This window comes from Penicillium oxalicum, chromosome V (genome assembly GCF_001723175.1).
Source record: "Penicillium oxalicum strain HP7-1 chromosome V, whole genome shotgun sequence".
Lineage (NCBI taxonomy): Eukaryota > Fungi > Ascomycota > Eurotiomycetes > Eurotiales > Aspergillaceae > Penicillium > Penicillium oxalicum.
In genome coordinates, this window is record NC_064654.1 from 888,379 (window position 1) to 912,302 (window position 23,924).

Sequence of the window (23,924 nt, forward strand, 5' to 3'; positions counted from 1 at the left end):
CTCACGGAAGAAACCTCGCCAATTTTAGCGGTGTCGGACATCGGACTCTCTCAACTCCTCGGTGCCCTCATCCCACACAGAACTCACCCTTCCCGCGAGTCGCAGAGCCGTCGGATTTCGGTAGAATCCCAAGGTCCACGAAATGTGAGGCTCCAAATGGAGTGATAGCAAACGACAATTAAGGCGCAGCTACCCACGGTTTTCTCCACCTTCCCCCTCCGTGGATGATCGCCGTCAGATTGATCCATCGTGTCGCTTCGCTTAGCTCGCAAAATTCCTCCTGATCTTCAGACGCTAGCCTCGCGCGAGCTGTGCCCTGTGTTGATTGTGGGTCCGTGCCGGTGGCCTGGGCCCTGTTCCTGTTTTAGCCCAAGATAACCTTGTCTTGCGATCTGAGTTCGCAAGGGTGCGCTGAACCATGGGACCCCTCCTCTCCTGTGTGGTCTCTGGAACAGGGTAGATGCAGCAGCAGTGGCTCTTCGCAGACGTCTCCATTTGCGAGCTTGAGCGGCATATGTGCCCACGTTTTGAAATTCTCTTCCGCTGATCAAGAATTCTCAAGGGGGGTCACTTCAATATGACACCTCCCGCGCCGAAGCCTGAGAGAGACTCTGTGGCAGAATCGGGCAGGAGATCTCGGCTGTCCTGACCAAGTCTGGTGGTGGACTTGGGTTGCGTGCTCAAGAATCAAACACACCATCTTCAATCTCAATCCCATACGAGAAGTCTCGGTTGTTTTCCCCGTTCCAATGCACAGCGATCTCCCAAATCAGGGCCAGGTCTTCTTATCGGGCGCCCCGATGAACTATCGAAACGCCACGGCTGACAGCCGTGGAAAAAGACTCCACTTGGGTCCCCAAAACGTGGCATAACAACCGACCCGAGACTCACGTTGCTCCAGTCCGGGAAGTTTGTGCAATAGTGAACGAGGTGTGAGCCTGAACGCGAACGGTGGAAACGATGGACAAAACAGAGCTTCTTACCGACGAGGCGAGTGAGAGACAGGATTAGCCTAGGGCCCACAGTTGAGGGATGACTATGGCTGATCGACTGGTTTGTCTCTATATGTAGAGTCGGCTCCGTCCTGCTTTTCCTCGTCTTTTTGTCGTTTTCTTGGAGACGCCTGTTGAACTCAGATTGAAGTCAATCCACTCGTTTCTCTCAACACCGAACAACATGGCGCCCTCTTCCTGGTGGCTTTCAGTGGCCCTTGGCACCCAGCTTGGGCGAGCGCTCACCATGCTCGACCCTAGTGATGGGGTGACTTGCACCGACGTGGTGACCACCACCAATCTTTTCGTCAACCCTTCATTCGAAGACGGGCTGACAGGATGGACAAATTCATATGGCATGACAGTCGTGACGTCTCCCGTGACAGACGGTTCGCACGCTTTGTACGCTCATCCCAGTTTCCCGGAGAAGGGGCGATTTCGTCCCAATTGAAACACCCTACTAACGTTGAGTCCTGGTGCAGACGTATGAATGCTGTCAACAACGCTTATTCGATCCTTCGTCAGACCGTGACAAGTCTCACCCCCGGCTCTACCTACACTGTATCCTTCGACCTTCAAGCTTACACCAACCCGGCCTACAACTTACAACAATCCTGTATCTTTTACATCTATCATACCAGCCTCAGTACGACAAACCTCATCGTGACCGATCGCAGAGTGGTCAACAAACAAAGTAACTCATGGTTCACTCTCGAGGGCCAGTATACAGCAACCTCCCCAAGTGATGAGCTCGGGATCTACACCACCTGCTCGCCATACAACAACAACAACAACCTCTTCAGCCTGTTCCTGGACAACGCCAAGTTGCTCAGTACCACCACCTCTCAATCTTGCACGACGGTGACCCCGACCCCGACCCCGACTCCAAGCACCGCAGTTCCTGTTGGCACTTCTCCCGTCTCAATCCCAGCAATTTCGACCCCTGCAGAGCCATCGCCAACTTCGAGCTCTCCAGTCGTCTCGCCATCGTCCACTCCTTCCTCAACCCCTGTTGTCGGCTCTTCGTCTGCCCCTGTTGCCTCCAGCACTCCTGTTGCCTCCAGCACTCCTGTTGCCTCCAGCACTCCTGTTGCTTCCAGCACTCCTGTTGCTTCCAGCACTCCGGTGGTCTCGAGCACTCCTGTTGCTTCCAGCACTCCTGTTGCTTCCAGCACTCCTGTTGCCTCCAGCACTCCGGTGGCCTCCAGCACTCCTGTTGCCTCCAGCACTCCTGTGGCCTCCAGCACTCCTGTTGCTTCCAGCACTCCTGTTGCCTCCAGCACTCCGGTGGCCTCCAGCACTCCTGTTGCTTCCAGCACTCCGGTGGTCTCGAGCACTCCTGTTGCTTCCAGCACTCCTGTTGCTTCCAGCACTCCTGTTGCCTCCAGCACTCCGGTGGCCTCCAGCACTCCTGTTGCTTCCAGCACTCCTGTTGCCTCCAGCACTCCGGTGGCCTCCAGCACTCCTGTTGCCTCCAGCACTCCTGTTGCTTCCAGCACTCCTGTTGCTTCCAGCACTCCGGTGGTCTCGAGCACTCCTGTTGCTTCCAGCACTCCTGTTGCTTCCAGCACTCCTGTTGCCTCCAGCACTCCGGTGGCCTCCAGCACTCCTGTTGCCTCCAGCACTCCTGTGGCCTCCAGCACTCCTGTTGCTTCCAGCACTCCTGTTGCCTCCAGCACTCCGGTGGCCTCCAGCACTCCTGTTGCTTCCAGCACTCCGGTGGTCTCGAGCACTCCTGTTGCTTCCAGCACTCCTGTTGCTTCCAGCACTCCTGTTGCTTCCAGCACTCCTGTTGCTTCCAGCACTCCGGTGGTCTCGAGCACTCCTGTTGCTTCCAGTACTCCTGTTGCTTCCAGCACTCCGGTGGTCTCGAGCACTCCTGTTGCTTCCAGCACTCCTGTTGTTTCCAGCACTCCCGTTGCTTCCAGCACTCCTGTCTTCTCGCCATCGTCCACTCCTGCGTCAACTCCTGTTATCGGCTCTTCGTCTGTCCCGGTGGCCCCTGGCACCCCAGTTGTCTCGCCGTCGTCCACTCCTTCCTCAACTCCCGTTGTCAACCCTTCGTCTGCTCCCGCGGCCTCCAGCTCACTCGTTTCAAGCTCGGCAAGCGTACCGGTCATTTCAGGGTCCTCCATCATTTCGAATCACCCTAGCTCTTCTGTCATTACCTCTGTCTCGGTGAACCCTACCTCTGCTCCTTTGTCTTCCGGAGCCGTTGTCACTTCCGAGACAAATGTTCAACCGACAGCTACCTCGTCGACGGGAGTGGCGGCTACTAGCCAAACCTCAATCGGCTCTGTGAGTGCATCAATGGGTGTATCATCTGGTTCGTCTGCCGCTGGTTCGACTACCGCCGCGAGTGCAACTATCACGAGCACCGGGGTGGCGATGACCACTTCAACCGTCTACACCACCCGGACATCCACCGTCACAGCTTGTCCTTCCACGGTCACAGACTGCCCAGCTCAGTCTCGGACTACCTATGTGACCACTGAGACGATCTACCTGTCCACCACAGTTTGTCCTGTCTCGGCAACTGCGACCGAGACCAATGCCCAGGTGACTGCCACTGCCACTGTCACGGAGGGACCCGGCGGATCTTCCCCGCAACATTCTCAGTCAACCGAGCAATTCACCACTTCCACCGTCTTCTCAACTCGCACTGCCACCGTGACCGCGTGCCCCTCCAGCGTCCGAAACTGCCCTGCCTCGGCCAAGACCACTTTCGTGACCACTGAGACTGTGGTCGTGTCTACTACTGTCTGCCCCATCACAGGGTCTGTGGGTGCCACTGCTACTGCGACCGGCACAACTGACATGGGTGCGTCCCCCGCTGCTTCAACCGCACCGGTGGTCTCTGTATCTCCCGTCTTCAGCACTCGCACTTCCACCATCACAGCCTGTCCGACCAGTCTGTCAAGCTGCGCAGCTACTGCCATGACCACGCAGACCAAGACTGAGACCCTCCTGGTTGGCCAGTCCACCTACACCTTGTCCTCCAGCTCCACGGCATCTTCGTCCACTCATTCACTCGTATCGACTCTTCCACCTCACGCCTCCGCTGCTTCCTCGCTCAGTCTGAAGAACACCTCAATCGGCATCAACCACCAGCAAGCCACCACCGTCTCCACTGTCCGCAGCCAGGGCATGCAGACCTCATCTACTCTTTCTCTGGCTACCCCCACCACTTCCACCACTACCGCTGCCACCGCCGCGACAGTCTCGCAGACCAACACTCCTTTGTTCTCCGGTGCAGGCTCCATGTTCAACCACATGAGCTGGGTTCACGCCCTTGCCTCTTTTGCCACTACTGGCCTTGCCCTTCTTTATCTGTAATGCCTAACCAGCCCGTGTTTGAATACAGATGTGTCCATATCAGCCACGAATATGCACATAGTTTCCTACTAATGTGATTAATTTAATATAACATATACATTTTTTTTTCTTTTTTTTTTTGGGAAAGTGTACCACAGGCGCACCGATCAATCTTGACGACCCTGAATTGCTCGACCATTCATACAAAAGAAAAGTAACAACCAAGATGCCATGATAGCGGACAGGTATACTGGTTAAGGAGTAGCCTCGGAAAGGATTCGTTCTTTGCTCTGGATATGTCTCTCTAACATTATAGTACGTAGTACGCACTACGTAGTCACAGTTCAAGCTGATACTTATTTCCTTTTGAACCGTCAACCCCCCGATCCATACTCCGGTAAGCTCATACAACCATCGCATAGAGTATCAGACAGTTCACCTCGGCCCTCCCACCCTCCTCCATCTCTACAAACCTCAACTCGAGATCCTCATCTCGACTCAGATACAACCATATCTGTCGACGTGGATGCCGACGCAGGTGCATCCGTCCTCCCAAGCAGCAATTTCGCCTTCCGGTCCAAAATCAGCTCAAGATCTTCCAAAGACCGACGCGTGGACCTGCCTCGTGCATGATCTGGGATTTTCCAATTAACAGACTATACCCGTTTTCTTGATCATCATCGTCAAAATGAATTATTCCTCTCCTTCCAATAAAAAAAGGAGTTGCTAAATGGGGGAGAGCTTCATGGGAATCTGGCGCTGGAGTTGTGAGGGGGGAGTGCGGAGAACAGTCGGCTTTAGCGCTACTCGGTGCTTTACTTTCGTCTTTGTCTGATTGGCAGTCGTAGGTGAGGTTTATAGCGTTGGATAGATGTGTTGGGTGGTTGTTGGTTGAGGGAAGTGAATCACTCGAGTATGGGCTTTCGTGGGGATGGGGATTGATCGAGTCGGTGGGAGGGTTGTCTTCTTCTTCTTCTTCTTCTTCTTCTTTCTTCTTCTTCTTCTTCTTTCTTCTTCTTCTTCTTCTTCTTCTTCTTCTTCTTCTTCTTCTTCTTCTTCTTCTTCTTCTTCTTCTTCTTCTTCTCCTCCTCCTCCTTCTTCTTCTTCTTCTTCTTCCTCTTCACCCTCCTCCCTCATCACCCTCGTCCAACATCCCTCTTCCCTCCCAATCTCATCATCAGACTCATCCTGTTTCACCAAATACTTCTCCCTCAAACTAGTCAACGACCCTCTCACCCTCCTTAAACCCACAGGTTCCCATATCCCACCGCCCAAGCAAACCTATACAGAGGAAGCAGCCCACGCCGAAGAACATGAATCTGGAGTATAGCAAGAAGCAGAATAAAAGTCTCCTTCTTGCTGTACTCCAGATTCATGTCTTTGCTCATTCTTTTTTACTCCTGGTTGTGTTTTATTTTGGCCGAAATAACGTACGCTGTTTGATGGTGGACAAGATACCAAGTGAGTTAGGTATTTGTCTGTTTTTGCGCAGGGACTTGGACGGGGTGGACGAGTGAACTCCTTGACGATTGTTTTGTTAGATTAGTAGATGAAGGGTCAGATGAGAGGAGACCTTTTTTCTTTTTCAGAGTATTTATGAGAGATTGAGCTCTGAGAAGAAGCTGGCACAGTCTCGTTTGGAGACTCAAGAGATTGGGGATTTGGGGCGATGGCGTTAAAAAGGATGTTTTGAACCCGGGGGGAAAGGGGAAGATTGGAGATAAGCAAGTAAACGGGATTCGTGGAGGTACTAATGGTGCACCATCCAATGGAGGAAAAGGACGAGGGGGAAAAAAGAGAAGAAGCAAGGTAGAGTTGAAGAGTTTATCAAGCAAGCAGAACAATGAAATGTATTGGGATTGTGACCATGGATGTGGGTGTAGGTGGCCATGCGTTTCATGAATCAAATTGATGCGATGCCTTGACGCTTTGTTCTCATTTTGAGGACGTCTGATTCCAAAGGGCATGGAATGATTGGATTCTAGAAACACCTTTCAACGGGGATCTATGAATCAATGTCAGCGTATACCTCGGCGATGAAGGATGACTTGTACTAGGGTAGATTCATCTCCAATGATTTCGAAATGGCTACCATCCGTCAGCACTGGCAGATCCCTTTGGAGAATCCTACCAAACTACTGTTGGTCAGGATCATTGAAAAATAAAATATGTTGAACTCGACAGAACAAAAGCAATAGAGGTATTTACATTGCAGATATCGAAAGAAAAGCAAACAATCAAGCAGAAGAGACAAGACGCTCAGCACCCAACCAAAGACACGCTGCTAGAACAGAGCCAGAAGCAAAGCAGTGCAAGGATATTGTCATCAAAGAAACATCAAAAAGCGTAATGCAGTATCATCAGCCCACAAAGAAATACTTCTCGGTCTTAGGGACCATAAAAGAGAGAGAAAAAGAAAAGCAAAACGAATTTTCTGGACGAATTTCGCATTCCGTAGAATTGCTCAAAGCGTCCACCCAAACCAATCTAGTAGAAAAACGTCGAATCGTCCAATCATTTATTTATTGGTTCAAGATTTTCAAATCGAGCTTTGAGAGTTGGTGCTGGGCTCCTTGGATGTAGAAGCGAAGCGGGGAACCGAGAAGCAATTGTCGTCATGATCATGCGTGGTCGGGACTTTGGTCACTTTTCAACATGAGTTCTTGAATGAGCTCCCAAAGTCCAAGAGCAAACTCAAGCGACGACCTCGGTGGCCGTGGGCTGAGGAACAGAGTCGATGGCCGGACGACGGACAATACCTCCCGTGACGGGAAGCTGGGAGCTGGTGCCGCTGAGGAAGGTGTCTACTTCACGGGCAGCCTGGCGACCCTCGTTGATACCCCAGACAATAAGGGACTGTCCACGGCGGCAATCACCAGCGGCAAAGACGCCGGGGATGTTGGTCGAGTAGTGACCAGGAGGGGTCTTCACGTTCTTGCGAGGATCACGCTCAATCTCGCTGCCGAGAAGACGGTCCTCAGGGCCCAGGAAACCCATGGACAACAAGACCAGGTCAGCAGGGAAGAATTGCTCGCTGCCTTCGACGGTCTTCATGTCCCACCCACCGGTGGCGCTCTTGGTCCACTCCACGCGGACGGTGTTGATACCCTTGACACGGCCACTGCCATCATCCACAAACTCGGTTGACATGACACAGTACTCACGGGGGTCCTTACCCATGTGAGTCTTGACCTCGGAGTGACCGTAGTCAACACGGTAGATGCGAGGCCACTGAGGCCAAGGGTTATCACCGGCACGCTCGGGTGGGGGCTGGGGGAGCAGCTCAAAGTTGGTGACCGACTTCGCACCATGACGGACGGAGGTGCCAATGCAGTCGTTACCGGTATCACCACCACCAATGACAACAACGTGCTTGTCCTTGGCAGAGATGTACTCGCCGTCGGCCAGACCAGAGTCGAGCAGGGACTTGGTGTTCTTGTGCAGGAACTGCATGGCAAAGTGCACGCCCTCCAGCTCCCGGCCCGGGACCTTGAGGTCACGAGCAACGGTAGCACCGGTAGCGATGATGACGGCATCGTTAGACTCACGAAGAGACTGCAGAGAAACCTCGTTGTCAGGGCCAACGGCGGTGTTGGTGACAAACTTGATACCCTCAGCGGCCATGAGGTCCACACGGCGCTGAACAACCTTCTTGTCGAGCTTCATATTGGGAATGCCGTACATAAGAAGACCACCGATCCGGTCAGCACGCTCATAGACGGTGACAGAGTGACCAGCACGATTGAGCTGATCCGCAGCAGCCATACCAGCAGGACCAGAGCCAATGACGGCAACGGTCTTACCAGTGCGAGTCTTGGGGGGACGAGGCACCATCCAACCCATCTCAAATCCGCGGTCAATGATGGCGCACTCGATCGACTTGATACCAACAGGGTCTTCGTTGATGCCCAAGACACAGGCACCCTCACAGGGAGCAGGGCAGACACGACCAGTGAATTCGGGGAAATTGTTGGTCATGAGCAGGCGGTTGAGAGCATCCTGCCATTGGTTTTGGCTAAGAATTTAAAGTTAGCAAGGAAAGGATTCGCACAGCAGATCAAAGGAGACAAGTCGACAGAAACTTACAAGACCAATTCATTCCACTTGGGAATGATGTTGGAAATAGGGCAACCAGTGTCGGACTGACAGAAAGGCACACCGCAGTCCATGCAACGAGCAGACTGATACTTCAGTTCATCCTCGCTGAGACGGCCAGACAGCTCGGCCCAGTCACGAGTACGGGTTGCAGGGTTGCGGTACTTCTCGCTGCGGCGGCTGTATTTCATGAACCCGCGAGTCTTATCGAGAATCAGCGCCGATCGCTTCTTGTCGGCCTTTTCGTTGCTAATACTGTCCTCAATATCCAGCAAGTCGGCCTTCTTCTCATCCGCGTGAACCTTGGGCTTCTCTGTGGCCACAGGAGTGCTGGGCAACTGGGGCAGAGCAAACTCGGCCTTCTTAGCAGCAGCAGCCTTGGCGGCCTCTTCCTCCATGACACGCTTGTAGTCGGTAGGCAAGACCTTGAGAATGTGAGGAAGGGCGCGAGTGAAGTCGAGCAGAATGCGTGCAGCCAACTCAGACCCCGTGTAGTGGTGGTGATCCTCGATAAGGCCACGCACAAAGGCAATCTCAGCGGGATCCTCAATGTTTGAAACCTCAACCATCTCCATGTTGACCTTGGAGTGGAAGTCCTGGTCCTTATCCAAGACGTAGGCAATTCCTCCAGACATACCAGCAGCAAAGTTACGACCAGTGGGTCCGAGAATGAGAATACGACCACCAGTCATGTACTCAGCACCATGGTCACCACAACCCTCAACAACGGCAGTAGCACCGGAGTTACGCACAGCGAAACGTTCAGCAGCCACACCGCGGAAGTAGCAAGTACCACGGGTGGCACCGTACAGACAGGTGTTACCAATGATAACGTTCTCCTCGGCCTTGAAAGCAGCACCGCGAGGTGGGTACACAATGAGGCGACCACCAGACAGACCCTTACCAACGTAGTCGTTGGCGTCTCCCTCGAGCTCCAAAGTGACACCGGGAGCCAGGTAAGCACCAAAGGACTGACCCGCAGAGCCCTTGATATTGGCGTGAATAGTGTCCTGAGGCAGACCGGCCTCACCGTAACGGCGACTGATTTGGTACGAAAGGGTAGCACCAAGGCCACGATCAGTGTTGACCACGTCACACTCGATTCGGCAAGGCAAGCCCTTCTCCAGAGCAAGCTCAGACTCAAAGATCAACTTGTTGTCGAGACGGGTGTGCAGCTTGTGGTCCTGCTTGCGGACATTGTAGGTGGCAACGCCGGGACGGAGGGAGTGAGCGGGGGTCAGGATCAGAGACAAGTCCACACGCTCCTGCTTCAGGTTACGAAGGTCATCGCGAACCTTGAGCAGTTCGGCCCGACCGACCATCTCATTGACAGTCCGAACACCAAGCTTGGCCATAATGGCACGCATCTCGTTGGCGACATAATAGAAGAAGTTGATCACGTGTTCAGGCGAGCCCTGGAACTTCTTGCGAAGCTCGGGATCCTGGGTAGCGATACCAACAGGACAGGTGTTGAGATGGCATTTTCTAGAAGGCGTAAATGTCAGCAATAATCACAGAATGTTCAAGTGTAAGTAATTACTCACCTCATCATGATACAGCCCATGGCGATCAAGGGAGTGGTAGCAAAGCCGAACTCTTCGGCTCCAAGCAGACAGGCCATAGCCAAATCACGTCCAGTACGGAGTTGACCATCGGTCTGAACGACAACACGGCCACGTAGGTCATTCAGTACAAGAGTTTGATGGGTTTCGGCAAGACCAAGCTCCCAGGGAAGACCAGCATACTTGATACCAGTCCAACGCGAAGCACCAGTACCACCATCGTGACCTGAGATCAAGATGTGATCGGCCTTGGCCTTGGCAACGCCTGAAGCGACGATACCGACGCCGACCTCGGACACGAGCTTGACGGAGACACGAGCGCGTGGGTTGGAGCACTTTAGGTCATAAATGAGCTGCTTCAAATCCTCGATCGAGTAAATATCGTGGTGGGGAGGAGGTGAGATGAGACCGACACCGGGCGTGGAGTGACGGGTACGGGCGATGGGACCAACGACCTTGTGACCAGGAAGCTCGCCACCCTCGCCGGGCTTAGCACCTTGTGCCATCTTGATTTGAAGCTCATCAGCATCGGCCAAATAATGCGACGTGACACCGAATCGGCCCGAGGCAATCTGCTTAATGGCAGAGCGCATAGTATCACCATTTTCCATGCGCTTGCTTCGCTCGGGGTCCTCGCCACCCTCACCGGTGTTGGATTTGCCGCCCAGGCGGTTCATGGCAATGGCCAATGTGGAGTGTGATTCCATAGAGATGGAGCCGTACGACATGGCTCCTGTGACGAAGCGGCGCACGATCTCGGTCCAAGGCTCAACTTGGTCGATTGGGATAGGGGTACGCTGTTCAAAGTCAAACTCGAGCAGACCGCGCAGCGTGCAGTTCTTGATCTGCTCGTGCTCCGCCTTGGCATAGGCTTCGTATGACTTGTCGTTCTTGGTGCGCACAGCATCCTGGATGTTGGCAATGCTGACGGGGTCGTTGATGTGAGGCTCACCACCATCACGCCAGTGGTACTCACCAGTCTCGGCAAGACCAGGAATCTCAACAATGTCACGAGATGGGAAACCACGCTCGTGGAAGGCGAAGGCATCCTGGGCAATCAGATCAAAGGTGATACCACGAATACGGCTGGCAGTACCAGCGAAGCAGCGGTCAATGACACTGTCATCAATACCCAAGGCCTCGAAAATCTGAGCCCCCTTGTAGGATTGCAGAGTCGAAATACCCATCTTACTCATGACCTTGAGAATACCACCGTCGCAAGAAGCCTTGTAGTTCTCAATGACCTTCTCATCGGGCAGACTCTTGCGGATCAGCTTCTCGCGGTTCATCTTAAGCAGACACTCCAGGGCGAGGTAAGGGTTGATAGCGTCGGCACCATAACCCAGGAGCACGCAGTGGTGGTGAACCTCACGGGCTTCAGCAGTCTCAACAACCAAAGCAGCAAGCGACCGCCACTTGTTACGGACCAGGTGGTGGTGGACCAAACCGGTGGCCAACAGAGCGGAGACAGGGACACGATCGGCAGATGTGGCGCGGTCGGACAGAATAATGATCTTGTCGCCGTTCTCAATAGCCTCAGTGGTCGCATCACAAATAGCGTCCAGAGCGTCGATGTAACCCGCGGTACCCTTTTTCTTTTCAAAGGTGATATCGATGGTGCGAACAGTCCAGTCACCGTGGACCTTGTTGATGTTCTTGATGGTGTTGAAATCGGGGATGCTCAAGATAGGAGACTTCAGGAGCAGACGGTTGCACTGCGAAGGGTCCATCTCGAGCAAGTTGCCCTGAGGACCGACATAGCATTCCAGAGACATGACGACGGCCTCACGGATGGGATCAATAGGCGGGTTGGTGACCTGGGCGAACAGCTGGCGGAAGTACTCGTAGAGCAGACGAGGCTGGGGGCAATGCAGGCCAGGGGAGCATCGTTACCCATAGATCCAAGGGCTTCCTTGGAGTCGGCACCCATTGGACCCAACAGGAGACTGACTTGCTCGAAAGAGTAGCCAAAGGCGCGCAGGCGAGGGTCATTCTGAACGGAGTTGTCATCAAGCTTGAACGAGAGATCGACCTGCTTGTCAAGCAGAGCCTGGTTGATGGCAGGTAGCTTCAGGAGTTCCTTGTCCAGCCAGCTGGCAAAGTTCTGACGCTTGGCTACAGTCTGCTTCAGCTCTGCATCGTCGATGATGCGACCAGCCACGGTGTCGACGAGCAACATCTTTCCGGGTTGCAGACGGCCCTTTTGAACGACGCGCTCGGGGTCAATGTCAATGGCGCCAACTTCAGAGGCGCAAACAATGCGGTCATCGTCCATCACGTAGAAACGACAAGGGCGAAGACCATTGCGATCCAGGTTAGCACCGCAGTATCGGCCATCCGAGAAGGTGAAGAGCGCTGGTCCATCCCAGGGCTCCATCTGACAAGCGGCCCACTCGTAAAATGCCGCCTTGGACGGGTCCATCGCAGGGTTATCCTGCCAGGCCTCGGGGATCATGATCATGACCGCTTCGGGGAGGGAGAGAACACCGTTAATCATGAGCAGCTCGAGCACATTGTCGAAAGCGGCCGAGTCGGAACCGCCATCCTCAACGATAGGGTAGAGCTGATCGAGCTCCTCGCCAAAGACCTCCGACCGGAGCACCCCCTCACGGGCGCGCATCCAGTTTTTGTTTCCACGCAATGTGTTGATTTCACCGTTGTGGGCAGCCCATCGCAAGGGTTGTGCGCGATCCCAGGAGGGGAATGTGTTGGTTGAGAACCGGGAGTGAACGAGCGCAAAGTGACCCTCATAGTCAACGTTGACCAGATCATGGTAGTATGTGTAGACCTGAACGGGGGAGAGTTGACCCTTGTAGACAATGTTGCGGTTGCTCAGCGAGCAAAGGTAAAACCAGTTGCCGAGGCCGATAACGTGCGTGGCACGCTTGCGGAGCACAAACAGCTGGAGCTCAAAGGTCCGGTCGTCGAATTGCTTCACATCTGTGATCTCGGGCTTGTTGCCCTCGCCGTAGGCAGACTTGAGCACAACGAAGGGCTGCAGGATGATCGGCTCCCGGGAGAGCGCGGCGGGACCCAGAATGGTCGAGTCGCGGGGAACCTCACGCCAGCCCAATACGCGAAGACCCAAGGATGCCGCCAGCTCCTCGAAAGTGGCCTTGGACTGTTGCAATGACACCTCATCGGGCTTGAAGAACAGGTTACCGACAGCATACTGGCCCAACGGAGGTAGCTCCACGCCAACCTCGCGCGCGAAATTCTTGATGAAAAACTTGTGAGGGATACTGGTCATCACACCGGCACCGTCACCGTCTCGTGCATCTGAGCCGACGGCTCCACGGTGGGTCATGTTGCAGAGCAAGTTGCGAGCTAGACCGCACACCGACGTCAGCGCGACCGTTCTTTACCGTGCAATGCAGAAGAAGGCGATTCCAGCCCCTTCCCTCGCCTCTCTCCGTCTGGATACCACCGAGGGTGAATTGTTGACTTACCATCGCTCACAATCTTGTGACTCGGCTTACCCTTGATGTGGCTGTAAATTCCCCGAGCATGTCAGTTTCAGTTCAACAACGGCTGTCCCAACAATAAGACGAGGACACTTACGCAGCAAAGCCGACACCGCAGGCATCTTTCTCGTATTCGGGGTCATAGAGACCCTGCTTCTTGGGCAGAGCATTGGCCCAGCCATAGCCCTCTTTGGGCTGGTACTCCGAATACTCTTGAGGCGCCTGCTCTTCGCTTAAATCTTTGCCATAGATGTCCTCCAAAGTAAGACCCATTCTTCCGTCGGGGGCCGACAGAGAATGCAATCACACGGGATGAAAGTGAGGGTTTGAAAAAGGAGACTCCTTGAGATCGGAAGGGGGATTCTCCGCCGGGGATTTTGGAGGCGGGGTGGAATCGATAGGGGAGGTATGTCGTCACAAAAAGGCGGGCAGAGCGGACGAGGAAAGAGAATGTGTGATCGTGAAATTGAGCCCAGCAGCTGCTTGGAGGGGGAGGGGACAGGTGAAGCGTAAGAGAAGAGGAAGGAGGGAGAGGGTGGTAGCAGAAGATGAACTGTGAAGGAGGGGTGGAATTAAAAAAAAAGAGATGGACAGCGATTGCGGCAGCGCAAGCACCTGGTCCGGGGATTGTAGGACTTGGCTGAACCTCCGATGGATCCCCCCAAAGGGAAAGGAAACGGGAAAATTACGGGCTGTGGGGTTGAACGTGGCAAATGGATCTCTGGTGATCTTGACTGATGAGACCTGCATGTGCTCGTTTGCTACACTTTGAGGCAGTACGTGAACAATAAAGAGTCAGCGCAACTATGCTATTTGTGTATAGTGATTGGTGTGTCTGTCTTGACTGTGTGAGTCTTCTTACTGCCACAAATACAAGCCCAACTTGGCCATTCTCCGTTCATATCTAACAACCTGTACTATTGCCAGACATGACTGCTTGCCGGATGGTACAACTACTGTATACACCTTGTATAATGGCCATACACCACCAGACCTAAATTTCCCCAGATCCATCGGGACTCGGATGGACGAAAGCGTCTCTCGAGCCAGGAGGGGGGGGGTGAACAGGTGGACAGGCCACATTCCATCGATTCAATCGACCGAGAGAAGTTGGAGACGTGCAATACTGCACCATGTAATCGTGGGCCGAGTAATGATAATCATTATGATTACGGCAAGCAATTCCTCAAAGATAAGCGTGTTTGGGCCAATGAGAGGTGATGCTTTGCAACCAATGCACTAAAACGATTAGCTTTCGCCTACGTCAAGATCCTCGGTGGGGCGCGGGAGCACTGGAACATCCGGTACATCTGCTTGCATGTCCAAGCCCCAATACATTCGTACTGTACATACGTGCGTACGCCGTACAGGCACGCTGCCCTCTGGTGTGCAATTTGACTCATCTGTCGTTGTCATTCAGGATGTATTGGTAATTAATTGTGCCCATAATACGTAGAAATGTACAGATCGAAGACTCCGAGGGCCGGGTCTGTCTCTCTCTCTCTTCTCCGCTCAGGGTCATCCAATTCACACGTCCGTAGCACATCTCAGATGTTTGATGCTCATCTCACATGGACTCTTGCCAGGCATTCACGACTAACAGTGGTCGTTCAATATCCATGACTCCAACTTCAACTCTGAGCCGCCAATGATGGCTCTCGTCTCCCAATTGACTTGCTCCGCTGGTGGGCCTATGACAATACCGATTCTCCCATTGGCCTTTGGGCCGCAACCAGGCAGGACATCAACGGCCAGCCCGCCCGGCCCTGTTTTGTCCTGAATGTCCTACCCACTCATCAGCAATAAAGCGAAAAAACTCTTGAATTGTTTTTCTCGTCGTTATTTCGATTTTGGCAGTCTGTTAATCGGGACATCTTTTGTGAGTCGGTCTAGTCCCATAGGTGCCAAGCCCATCCTAGTCGACTACTCCCAATTTAGCAGCTTGAAGCTATCCTGCCTAGGCCCGTCTTGGAAATCTCACTCCAGGAAGCGTATTTTCGATTTTCGAATATTTGAATTTCTTCTCCCTTTTTCAGTCTCACTAATCCGGCCGAAGCTCCGTATTTTTGACCCCTCCCGTTGCGGACCCAGGTGGCCGGACGCTTGGTGGGGCATCTAACAAGGATGCAGTGCTTAATCCAAACTTATTTCCCCCTCCGACGTCTCAGTGGCACTTTTTGCACATGGACGCTACCCTTCAGCGTCCTGGACAAGGCAACCAAACACTCCAGGCTGAGAAATTCAATTCAGTATGCACAATCTACAGGCTTGATCTAGATCTCCAACCGAATGTGCCGCCGAGCTAGGCAGCGTCATACAGGACGATCATATCACCTTGGCAGGCACGGACCAAATCAGTGCCAAGAGCAGAACGTGTATCAGACTGGACCCCGTAATGGTACACAAGCAAGAAAACTGGCTTGGCTGCATTGGGGGTTGAACCATTCATACAGAACAAGCAACCAGCACAGATCCGAGAAGGACTTGCCGATGTATAGCACAGTCTACGAGAATTGATGGATCAAAACGGTATGGCATTGTGTCAACAAGATGATTTGCAACGACATGGTAGGTTGCGCCAGAGTCTCGAGGCACGTTTCCATGGGTCGGGCGACTGAATCGGCTCGTCCGTGGCTACAGCAGAAGCTCATCATAATGCCATGGTCAAAATGCAACCTTGAAGAGTCGACCGCCTTACAAATCGAATCCCACCTCTGACCAAATGAGAAGAGCAACGCGCATCCATTCTTGCCAATAGACTATTGTACTTCATGTATTATTATAATTATTGTTTCTGACACCCGATCGACAGATACCGAGCCTGGCCATGGGTAATACTCCATTACATACAATACCAGTAATTCTGCCGTTCCTCTCCCGAGTCTCCTCCCCGCCCCCTTCCGCCCAGCCAACACACCACGCAATGGCTAAACACATCTCCAGAACTCCCAGTCCCACTCATGTGCATGTGCATCTAACTGACTGCAGTTTAGAGTGAACTCACTGACCTTCTTGCTCACAGCAGCCGCCCGGGACATTCCTGCAGCCCGAGTCAAAGAAGACTTCCCCCCACCCTTGACACAGCCAGCCAATCCTTTTAAATGAATCGAGCAAGGCCACCCGACATCACCCAATCAGCAATTCTCTTTTTTCCAAAACTCTCTACGAGCCTGCAACGAGTACCTCTCCCCTCATCTCCAATCACCCAAGCCAGTGCACGGGACCAAAGATTCCCGAGGTCTTGATGGTAGTCAGCTCTCGCCTCTCCTCTCCTCCCCTCCCCTCCCCTCCCCTCCGCTCGCCGAAATCGGCGTCCCTGTCCAGCCTGTCTTTCCCGCATGCCCATCCTGCATCCGGATTGGTGTCGATTTCACCCTGGCTCGTTTTTTGGAGTCCATTCGAACTGCTTATCGCGGCTTGGTCGAAAATTGAGATCGCTAGCGCACCTCTTCCCCCTTTCACGAAGTAAACTAATGGTGTAGATTTCACGCCAATGAAACGCAAACCCCCTATTCTTCCATTCATTTGGGCTATTCTGCTTCGTGGAGAAACACGTCGGTGCGATATTCTCTCCTGAGACGGAAAACTTGTCATTCATGGATTAGAGTCAGTAGCCAGTAGCCAGTGGTCAGTAGTAAGGCATGGGTTGTGTTTATTTCAACGTCACATACTCTGCCATAATGTGCATCTACACTGGTAGTAGCCACATCACTGCAATCATAGAGACATGCCCGATTGCGAATGCTCCAGATCGGTGACCCTCGCCTCCACTCTTTCGTGGTCCATAGCCCCTCCTGACAGGTGCGAATGTCGCTTCCCCAGGTATGAAGATCTTTGCGGCGATCAGTTGGTTGGGGTAAAGGAATGCTTTGTGGAGAATGGGCGAGAAGATAGACATGTGTTCACTTATGCTCTATACATAGCATTGGAATAGAAAAAATATAACAGAGACGGAGATGTCAAGGTTCACCTTTGTACGGGCACCTATCTAGGGAACGTCGGTTCAGGTTGAAGAAGCATGTGCAAATCTTTAGCATCGTCGTTGCACGAGAAGCTCGCTCCTGTCTACAATCATCATTGGACAGCCTACATCAGCTACGATCGAACGTGTACGAAGAAAGCTGTCAATATTGTATGAAACCCATGTCTATGATTGTGCTATTTCTTCCATTCGGCTGGATCATCGTCTTTACTGGGGGAAAAATTGAATAGACTCTGCGCTTGTTAATTGCAAATCGGTATATGTTTCACCTATCCGAGCCGAGCGCTGCATGAACCTATTAGGATGTAGATAAGAATACACATACACTTTCTCGCGCTTGAACGACAAACTTTCCATTCATTGAAGTAGTACATATGTACACTCAACACTGTAGACCTGAAGCTCGAGAAATCCACACTCTAGTACTCCGGCCACCAGCCCTTTGATAAGATCGACGTTTGGTGTGCCTCACTGCCTACTTTTCGCTGTCATTTGCATATGTGCTTAACTGGAGGTATCTTTGCAGAAATCCCAAGTCTCGACTCGGCAAGGAAAAACCATCCTCATCTTGATCAATCCCGCTCATTATTGCATCTGCCCAGTATGTATCTATAGTCATGGTCTATAGTCATGGTACTCCATTCTCATACATCGTCATACATCCAATTCATCAATTCTCGGGAGCGGGCGGCTTCTCCGCTCGGTGGAACCTATAGTGATCAATAATCGGCCAACTCCTCGATAGCGGCGGGCGATCCATTTAGGTTATACTGTAGGTGTAATCTATCTTGTGAAACGGACTGAAAGTACGGTCGTCATGACTATGCGTAGTTGCGTACAGCGTGTATCTTCAAAATACAGGGTGATCGTCGGAACGGTGCAAGCATGGAGAGCGAATCGAGACCAAGCAAATCAGATCTTACAGTATGTATGTATCTTGAAGTCTCATTCCTAAGTGGACGATCAAAAGATCAGCATCTAACCAAAGGACCCCAGATCGATCGAACCACACGGTTGGCAATTCTACCTTTGCCACTGGGAAGAAAGGATCCATGGGTAAGTCTTGCTCACTGTTAGTGCTTCTGTCTGACGTCCCTAGGTTGGCTCCTCCGCATGTCCTTCAATCATGTCTGAGACTTGGTGTGAAATTCAAACATACATTCCACTCAGGCTCTCTTCCTAGCCGGATTATACTGCCGAGGCCGTTCGCCATCCACGGCACACAGTATGACAATGCAGCATGACCCTGCAGGGTTGACTATTTGCTATCCCATACCTATGTAATCTCCACTATGCGTTAGCATGAAATAGTCATGTAATCTAGATACTGGGTATAAACAAATCTCCAATGGAGATCTATTTGGATTCTACATGCATACATTCATGCGCAAAACAAAGTGCAATGTGCATGCCTTATGTTCAGTCATTACACAACCGTACTCATACCCAATTCACATGGTCCAGTCTTCGAGACTAATATGCGCGGTTCCAAGACCTCCAGCACAGTCCAGCGTAGACCCAATCATCGAAAGAACAAAATTCAAGACGCCTAGCGTACCGTTTGTGCTCGGATTCAAGTCTTCCCTCTCCCAGCGTGGCTGTGGCCTGTGCCCGTTCCCTCATATTAAATCACTAGTTCACTAGTGCGGACAGCGGTCTGCACGTCTCGAAGGCGGATGGTCCGGTTTCACCCGAGATCCCCAGTCCGCTTTGGGTTCACCGGCGCATGCAACAACGCTGACTACTCCGGGGCGGACTTTATTTCGGAACGTCTCGGAATCATCGGGTCCTGCACTGCACGAGGTGGAAAAGGTGCTTTTCCAACTGGGAGATGAATAATGGGGGGGTTGGCCTCGGTTCGCAGCTTTGCACCGAGCGTCATTGGTCTTTCAATCTTGAATACGGTACCTTGTGAGTATCTGTAACGTCAAATAAAAACCACATCAGCCGTGATGCTGCACTGCTGCAGGAACTCCTGTACAGTACGACCTTACAGAGAAGGCAAGAGGCAGCCTCATAAATGCTCTTACAGTACACTTTTGCATTTTACAGTATGTGGGACCTTGGGGGCCACATGGGAAGGATTCTAACTTTGGAGTACAGTTTGGACTTGTTCGACGGCCAACTGTCGGGGTTTCCCAGAGCCTCCCCGTATGCACGTCCCGGTCCTGTGGACCGGCAGTCTTGGCTTGTTGAGTATACCGTATTCATTCTTGGCCCACGATTTGGATATTGCATGTCGAGGCACATGCTGGGCGTTCAACTTTTTGCAGAGGAATGAGGGTGAAAGGTTCTCGGTCAGGAACGAAAAATTGCGTTTTTTTTTTTTTGAGAATACCAATAAATAAGATTCCAGGAGCGATATGTTTATCGAATTCTGTACAGAACACGAATCTAATATTCCATTAGTACTTATTCCTGTCGTACCTTCCTTGCGTAGTCCCGTCCTTAATACCTTTACATTCAATGGTGCAGATCTCTGTAGTAGGTGAAGTTGACTGCTCTTCTAGCGTCGATGCTACATCTCGACTGGATGATATAGCAGAAAGTCTGGAATAATAAATGTCTCACTCGCCGGATGACGGCAAAAAGACGGCTTTTGAAGCTCCCACGAAATCCAATCCATCATCTTCGCGAATGAATCGATGCCCATAACTACGACATGAATGGCAAAAATCCAACCAAAAATATGTGTGAAGATTGTAAATAGCAGGCAATGCATCTTTTGGAGGGGAAAAATGAACAAGTTCCCCGGATATCTTGAATTATAGTACAGATTCCCATTTCAAGCACCAAGCATGTGCTAGAAACGGTTGAAATGATACTGCCAGCCTCCACAGGCAGACTGAAACACACCAGAGCAGCGCGCAACGACTTCTCATGTGGAGGGAGCCTGCTGCTTCATCTCCTCTTCCACTTTCATTTCTTTTTCAAGGGCTGCAAAGTCACCCTTGAAGGAGTCCGACGCCGGCTCAAGTCTCACGTCCCAAACATCCTCACTGCTTGGCCCAGTTTTGTATTTGATCGCTTTCTTCTGGTTGTGCGCCCGAATCGCTTTTCTTCGCAAGTCATCCGACCATCCGCGGGTCTTCATACACAGCCAGAAATTGTCCCAGTGTTCGCTGCACGATCGCAGCTCACCGTAACGATAGACATTGACAAACTGGCCACCGAAAGATTGGCAGAAGAAAGCATAGTCGAATGCCGTGCGACAGGACATGGAGTCCGCGTATAGAGATTCTGGCGCAATAGAAGATGCGGGTTGCGCGAGAGGCGCGCTCGTGTCAGGGTTGGCTGGCGCAGTTGTGGTTCCACTGTATGATTCGGGGCCTCTCCTTTGACTTGAATTGAGCTCAGCGTCTGCTTGCTGGAGCTCAGCGAGGATTTGCTTGAATTCCAAGTCGGCTTGTTCGTCCGGCGATAATTGTTTGGACGGAGGGATGGTATTTGTCTTTGACTCGGAGCCGGGCGTCGATGTGCTGGGCACTTCCTTGGGCGCCTCCCTTGATGTGTTTGAATTCCAAAGCCAGCCCATTGTGATGTAGTTTGTCAGGTGCTTGTTAATTTGTATGTTTGAATGTTGAGCACACTGCGCTGCGCCGAGGACGTGGCTATGAGAGAGAAAGTGACAGGTCACGTGCTTAGCGATAAGGAAGCGCCAGGTACGGCTATCGATAAGACCTGCACGACGTCATGGCCATCGCTCATGGAGGACCCAAACCTTGTTCTTTCCTTTTGACACAAGGCCTGGCTGCGGTGTTTGTTCTCTCATGCGATGAGACCTGCACTCAAGATGGGAGCTCCCCCGATGGGAAGAGTCTCGCTATGGGCCACAAGTGGCCGAGTCAGTCATTCTCATATGAGGGGAAGACTGACTCCTCCTCGATGCTTCCCGCCAATCAGCCGACGCAATGCATCTTCTGTTCAATCTGGGCACATTAAGCTCGAGCAGAATGAAGGAATTCTCTATCTGAACAGTATGTGAAGGTTGCCGAGTTATTTGATTGAATCCAGACTGATACTCCAGCTTTAAGACATCTTCCCGCAGCGCCTACAATGGTTCCTGCGCGGTCCTCTCAGCCACGTACAGCCTCTAGAGGGGACATTGAAAAAGATTAATCGCCCAGATCTGGCAGCATCTGATCCAGAAGCGATTGCTCGACTGGCTTGTCCGAAGAGTCTTGGACTTGAGGTTAAAGAAGTGGTCCCGAGGTACAAGGAAGGCGGAGCATTCATTAAATATGCCAGAAACCCCGAGACAAGCGACGAAGAGCTCAGAGCAGCGATTCAAGATCATCTGAAGAAAAATCCGATCAGACCTTGGTATAGCCCTTTGCAGAACTCGGAAGCAGATCTCGTGCAAGGCCGACCCTGGATTGAAGATATGGCCAGAATTCCCAGCCAAACCCTGCGAGTTGAATTTTTACCAGACTCTGCCGAGGGGAAAGCAGTTGAACTCACCCAGGAGACTCTCTATACTCTCTTTCGTCCATTTGGAAAACTTCTGGATATTCAGCCTCAGCCCTCTGACTCCAAAGTCGAGCCGCGGTACGCTATCTTGCGCTTCAGCCGGCCACGGTTTGCGGTGATGGCACGGAATTGCATGCATGGCTACGTCGTTCGTGAGGCTGAAGGGGGCGGTAAAGCAGGGACTCGCTTCAAGATCAACTACGAGCGCAAGATCAAGCTGTCTGTCATCAAAGATTGGATTATGAATCATCCGCGTATTGTTATCCCTGCTCTTGCAGCCTTGCTTGCCACCCTCACAGTCATCATTTTTGATCCAATTCGCACATTCTTCATCACATTGAAGATCAAGGCTTCTCACCACACCGAGGACAATGCGGCGATCCAGTGGATCCGCAGGCAAGTGAGCAAAGCGAATAGAATGTATTTTGGCAACCGGCGAACAGATCCTCGAGGCCTAGCAGCGATCTGGGAGGATCGACAAAATGATATTTCGCAGCTGCGAGCATGGCTGACAGAGACAGTGGAGACTTTCATTGTCATTCATGGTCCTCGGGGTTCTGGAAAACGAGAGCTTGTGTTTGACCAGGCATTGAAAGACCACAAATACAAGGTTGTCATCGACTGCAAACAACTACAAGATGCGCGAGGAGACACCGCCAAGATCTCCCGAGCTGCAGCTCAAGTGGGATATCGACCTATCTTTTCGTGGATGAACAGCATCAGCAGTTGGATTGACCTGGCCGCGCAAGGAATGATTGGGACCAAGGCCGGTTTCAGCGAAACCTTGGATGCTCAGCTCAGCAAAATTTGGCAGAACACGGCAGTTGCTATGAAGCGCGTCGCACTTGAAAGTCGAAATAAGAACGACAAGGACGCCAACATTAGTGACGACGAGTATTTGGAAGCACACCCTGAGAAGAGACCCGTGGTGATTATTGATAACTTTGCCTATGATTCTGAAGGCGATATTGTTCTCGACAAGCTCACAGAGTGGGCTGCCGGTTTGACTACCTCCAACATTGCCCATGTCATCTTCCTCACTACCGATTCGTCGTACTCGAAGCCATTGAGCAAGGCACTACCGAACCAAGTCTTCCGGACTATCGGCCTGGGGGACTGTTCCCCCGAAGTGGGCCGCCGCTTTGTGATGAGCCACCTCGATACGGAAGCAGAGAGCCACAAAAATGTGTCTGACAACAAGCCGGCACGAAACTTGACTGGTCTAGATGATTGTATCAAAGTTTTGGGTGGGCGTATCACTGATCTTGAGTTCATGGCCCATCGCATTGAGGCTGGAGAAACGCCAAAAGGTATGATCTCTCGTGGCGAGTCTAACCAAAAACGCTTAATGCTAACTTGATCACATAGCTGCGGTCAACCGGATCGTCGATCAATCGGCTTCTGAGATCATGAAAATCTTCATCCTCGGGACAGATTCGGCCACTCCGCAATGGACTCGTGAGCAAGCCTGGCACTTGATCAAGTCGTTGGCTCACGCCAAGGACGGTTCCCTTTTGTACAACAAGATCCTCCTATCAGACATGTTTAAAGAGAACGGCGAGGCTACTCTACGAGCTCTCGAGCAAGCGGAACTTATCTCGGTCACCTCTGTCCAAGGATTCCCCAAGTACATCAAGCCTGGCAAGCCCGTCTACCAAGCCGCTTTCCAACGCTTGATCGAGAACAGAACTCTGGAGGGTCGGCTTGACTTGTCAATCCTCGGGAAACTCATCGGACAGGAAAATAAAAGCATTAGCAAGTACGAGCAGGAGTTGCAATTGCTTGGATCACTGCCGAAGCAGCCTCGGGAATTGACATCCCGTATCGAATGGCTTTTGCACAAGATCCAAGGATCGCAGTCCAAGATTCTCAAATATGAGGCAGACAGTGCAGTTTTGTCCAAGCTATTGCAACATGAGAAATAAGCCATACGCGGCTATGTTGAAGGATACAATGGATCTATTGATTGATTGCTGGCGTCATTTCTCGTACCCATCATCTCCGCAAAGCAAAGGTCCTCAGATCAACCATTAATGGACCATGT

At 52.0% G+C, this 23,924-nt stretch overlaps 6 protein-coding genes across 6 annotated transcripts; 2 read left to right on the top strand and 4 right to left on the bottom strand.

The window, feature by feature from the left end:
- Nucleotides 1-1,176: 1,176 nt before the first annotated feature.
- POX_e06405 (Endochitinase A1) lies at nucleotides 1,177-4,328 on the top strand (the record flags this gene model as incomplete). The annotated part of the gene is made up of 2 exons (XM_050115227.1): nucleotides 1,177-1,394; nucleotides 1,475-4,328. 2 exons carry the CDS (start codon nucleotides 1,177-1,179, stop codon nucleotides 4,326-4,328), a joined length of 3,072 nt encoding a protein of 1,023 aa, XP_049967687.1.
- An 834-nt stretch (nucleotides 4,329-5,162) lies between these two features.
- On the bottom strand, nucleotides 5,163-5,695 carry POX_e06406 (uncharacterized protein; the record flags this gene model as incomplete). Its single annotated transcript, XM_050115228.1, has 2 exons — nucleotides 5,163-5,523; nucleotides 5,589-5,695. 2 exons carry the CDS (start codon nucleotides 5,693-5,695, stop codon nucleotides 5,163-5,165), a joined length of 468 nt encoding a protein of 155 aa, XP_049967688.1.
- A 1,306-nt stretch (nucleotides 5,696-7,001) lies between these two features.
- Nucleotides 7,002-13,701, bottom strand: POX_e06407 (putative glutamate synthase; the record flags this gene model as incomplete). The annotated part of the gene is made up of 6 exons (XM_050115229.1): nucleotides 7,002-8,322; nucleotides 8,394-9,887; nucleotides 9,947-11,823; nucleotides 11,916-13,291; nucleotides 13,414-13,454; nucleotides 13,526-13,701. 6 exons carry the CDS (start codon nucleotides 13,699-13,701, stop codon nucleotides 7,002-7,004), a joined length of 6,285 nt encoding a protein of 2,094 aa, XP_049967689.1.
- A 2,928-nt stretch (nucleotides 13,702-16,629) lies between these two features.
- Nucleotides 16,630-16,953, bottom strand: POX_e06408 (uncharacterized protein; the record flags this gene model as incomplete). Its single annotated transcript, XM_050115230.1, has 1 exon — nucleotides 16,630-16,953. The coding sequence occupies one exon, from the start codon at nucleotides 16,951-16,953 to the stop codon at nucleotides 16,630-16,632; it is 324 nt and encodes a 107-aa protein (XP_049967690.1).
- Nucleotides 16,954-20,288: 3,335 nt separating this feature from the next.
- POX_e06409 (uncharacterized protein) lies at nucleotides 20,289-20,945 on the bottom strand (the record flags this gene model as incomplete). Its single annotated transcript, XM_050115231.1, has 1 exon — nucleotides 20,289-20,945. The coding sequence occupies one exon, from the start codon at nucleotides 20,943-20,945 to the stop codon at nucleotides 20,289-20,291; it is 657 nt and encodes a 218-aa protein (XP_049967691.1).
- Nucleotides 20,946-21,203: 258 nt separating this feature from the next.
- On the top strand, nucleotides 21,204-23,805 carry POX_e06410 (Mitochondrial escape protein 2; the record flags this gene model as incomplete). The annotated part of the gene is made up of 3 exons (XM_050115232.1): nucleotides 21,204-21,387; nucleotides 21,445-23,190; nucleotides 23,249-23,805. 3 exons carry the CDS (start codon nucleotides 21,204-21,206, stop codon nucleotides 23,803-23,805), a joined length of 2,487 nt encoding a protein of 828 aa, XP_049967692.1.
- Between the last annotated feature and the right edge of the window lie 119 nt (nucleotides 23,806-23,924).